Here is a 3897-nt window from a genome sequence, read left to right as displayed (position 1 = left end):
ACAATTTTTAGCACGTATATTTGTTTGATAATAAAAGATTATAGCGTTATCTTAATTATGCTAATTTTTTGTTTTAATTATTTATTTATTTTTTTATTCTTTTTTATTTTTTAAATTAATATTCTTATTTGTAATATTAATTGGCTAAAGAGAGGAAATAAGAAACATTTTGTATGACAATAATAAAAATAGAATCAATTTTTTGACAATTTACTTATCTCCTTAATTTCACAGGTACGAGCAAAAGGCCGAAGATGGTGGGACACAGTGTCGATCTCTCAGAAGTCCGAGATTCAACGAGTGTTCGGACGCATGCCTGACGTGGAAGAGGATTGGCCACGTTTACCGGACGGTCCATCATGGACATGGTGGTTACTTGCAATTTTGCCATTAGGACCGCAACTGCAGGTGGGTATTTTGGGCACTACTAGTTTGGAAAAACGGCTACGAGCCATTGAGAAAACTCTTGATCACATGGAGCAAAGACAACTGACAATCGCGGCTGCCCCTTCCGAGCAAACGACGACATCATCAAGCATCTGTAGAGACGGAAGAGCAATTACAGAGACAGCAATGTCGGTCATTCAGCAATCATAGAAAGCAACGAAGTATCGCGATACTTTAGAAGCACCAATGCTATTCTGTGGCCTGGAAATAGGATCGCGAATCCTGTATCTCGCATTCTGCGAAGAAGTTTCAAGTAGTAAGAAACAGCAATCTTAAGTGAAAAAAAATTCAAAAGCTATAAAATTTATTAAATAATTCTCTAATTTGGCGAGCAAAGTTGGATATATCATTCGATAGAATCAATCAAGACATAGAGATGTGCAAATCAAGATTTTTACATTAAATCGAATTTTATTTCTTTATTTGGACTCAAATCGATCCAAATTGACAAAATTTCTCCTGAATCAAATGGAATTGTTAAAACGTGGCTTTTAATTAACAATATATTATTAGACTAAATATTAATATATAGATAATAAAAAAATTTTCTTTCTGTTTTACTTAGTAGCAAAAAATATGGTTTTATAAGATTGTCGATAAGTGTATGTGATTTGTATTTGAACCTCTTAGATTCGAAATTTTTTAGTTGAATTTGAATCATAAAGACTCAGATTTGAATAGAATTGAATCTTAATTCGATTTAAATCGATCCATACTTCGCACATCTCTATTAAGACATAATATCTTTTTTCACAGAGTGCAAGTCTTGAATGTTGCATTTACTAAGCCTATATTTACGATCTTATCGCATTCTGATGGGAGACATGACATTTCTCTACAGCCATGTCACAGGAGGGCATTTCTGTCGTTTACTTTTTAAGCTACTAATTTAATTATCGAATCTTTTCTACGTCGATCTCTCATCCGTCGCTCTCGCGATGAACGATTGACCTTTCGACTCTATTTAACGTACAAAACATCTATGAGATGCGTGAAATCTTAGAACGCCTCGAATGAACATTGAGTCGATCGATCAGCGAACACACTTATCCTTTGATTTCGTTCGAAGAAGTTTCGAGCGGCTCCTTCTCTCTCATTTTAGATCTAGCAAGGAAAGTTTGGAAGTATCTTTTCTGATTTTGATAACCTTTGAATGTTTCTATTATTTTTTAACAGTTCTATAGCATATTCGATACTTATTGAAATCGATGAGGCACATTTCCAGACGTTTCCGAGTAAGTTAAGTTTTAATTCGAGCACCTTACATCTCGTGCTCGTTATCTTCTGTTGGGCGCCTTATCGATGAAGTAACGAAAAGAAATGGATCCGGCTAAACTGCGAAGTGATAATTAATTATTATTAGTTTAACTTACAAGGAAAGGGACCCAACAGTTCTCCTCTGATTTTGATGAGCTTTGAGTACGTTGTTTTTTAGACAAATAAATGACACGCATTTTTTTATACGTGTCCTCACTTTTAAGGAGTAAAATACTTTTAAAAAAAAAAATCTTTTCTTTCAAAGCAAATATTATCGAAACTAAGAGATAAAAAATGTTTGAAATAAAAGTTAAATAATTTTAAGAGTACTTCATAATTATAATAAAAAACATTTTTGAAAATTATTTATTTATATATCCCTACCACTTAACTTCTTTTTCTAAGTTTAGATTTTTTTTAATGATAAAATTAAAAATTATTTTAAGAATCAATTCAATTATATAGGAATTCAACCGAATCAAATATAAAGTTATTGTCCAAAGTATCATTTTTGAAAAATAATTACAAACGCCTCTATACTTATAACATCCTTTACGCGCTCGATTTTTTACGCTTTACTGCGCATTTTTACATAACAGGAAATAACGATATAAAGTAAACAAATCTATTTTGCACACACTGTGCATACGTAATAATCACGGAAATTTTTACCGTGCACTACTAGACAACACTCACGTTGTCATATTAACGTCTGAATGAAATCCTAGCGTCAAAATTGAAGATATAGCAGAATGATGTACACGCAATGAAATTATACACATATCTATTACAATAAAGTTAATAGGAGTACATGTTGCGCTATATCTATTGATAAATTGAAAATTGTGCGATATATAAACTTATCTTGCGTGAGTGTGGTATGTTTCATCGGCCAAGGTACGTTATTGTTTACATGAATAACATTTTGCATTTATTCTTTTTTATTATTTTTGTTTTTTATTATTATATTATTTTATCTGTATTATCTTGGTAGGTCTTGTTTAATCGTTTAATATTGAGCAGAGATGTATTATTCTGAATAACATGGAAGATAATAATCGGTCTGTAAATTTTTGAAGAGAAATACGTTCTTCTGGAAACATAAAAAATAATAACCGACTTGTCAATTTTAAAAAAGGGATACGTTCTTTTCGAAGGATATCTCTGCTCAGAAGTCGATGGTATACTTTGTGGATTACAATAGAATTATGGAGAGTTGAGAGGTAAGAACATCTTCGAGTCACTAATGAATAATTAACAATTTGACCAGATAAATAGACTTTAATTGTAATACTTATATAAATAATAAAATAAAAGAAATTATATATAGACAATTTGTAATCATAATATTTAATTTTATTTTACAGATTATCAATAAGAAAAAAGAAAAACAATATAAATATGAGGAAACAAAAGAAAACCCAATGTAAGTCAACACAAATTATTCGTGTGTAAATATATATTATAATTTAATTAAATATAGACAAACGTTTTAACCTTGGTATTGAGTCCTCTTCCAGTGAATATGATGATAACAGTCCATAGTCGTCAGACATTGTTAAACTATCTCACTATTTGAAATCTTCTAAGACGTCTGTTGTATTTTGTCGAATAAAACAAATCATATACTATATGTTAAAAATATTTCACTAAAATAACCAAGTAAAAAAAAAGTTAATATAGTTAAATTAAAAGTTATTATAAGTCGAATTCGATAAAAATCTTATATGAATTCAAATTAACGATGTTCTGTTACAAATATGTGCCTACAGAAAGGTGTCATAACTAAAAAAGAAGAATACCAAGAAAGAATACAGTCTCCACTGCTCTAACAGAAATATTAAAACAAATCTCCAAGTGACCACTCAATTATTGTTGAGCACTAGAGAGAGCGTGCCACTCTTGTTCGACGTTACCAATAACTCGAAGGTCGATATTCTTTTGCAATTAGGATCAGATCAAAGATTTCTCATATAGGACTTTCTCTAGCGACGGGCGAAACCGACTACTATGCAATAGGTGGGTGATTCACATGAGCAAGGAGAGTCAGAGAACGGGAGAGATAGGAAATAATAATCATACAAAATTAAATGTCACAAATAACAATAATTTAAGAATTACGCAATATAAGACGTCGATCATAACATACGTATAATATCGAACATGACAACAGTAACACATTCGATGTCGAGC

At 31.0% G+C, this 3897-nt stretch overlaps 1 protein-coding gene across 1 annotated transcript in view; it reads left to right on the top strand.

The window, feature by feature from the left end:
- LOC108747857 (LON peptidase N-terminal domain and RING finger protein 3) overlaps positions 1–928 on the top strand; it is a 41998-nt gene extending 41070 nt beyond the window's left edge. The window contains exon 9 of the mRNA XM_018485738.1: positions 235–928. Within this exon, the coding sequence (XP_018341240.1) occupies positions 235–597 (363 nt within the window). The 3' untranslated portion in view covers positions 598–928. The remainder of the gene's footprint in view (positions 1–234) is intronic.
- Positions 929–3897: the final 2969 nt, after the last annotated feature.

This window comes from Trachymyrmex septentrionalis, unplaced genomic scaffold, assembly GCF_001594115.1.
Source record: "Trachymyrmex septentrionalis isolate Tsep2-gDNA-1 unplaced genomic scaffold, Tsep1.0 scaffold20, whole genome shotgun sequence".
In the NCBI taxonomy this organism is placed as follows: domain Eukaryota; kingdom Metazoa; phylum Arthropoda; class Insecta; order Hymenoptera; family Formicidae; genus Trachymyrmex; species Trachymyrmex septentrionalis.
The sequence above is the reverse complement of the archived record's forward strand: the minus strand, read 5'-3'. Positions and strand labels throughout refer to the sequence as shown.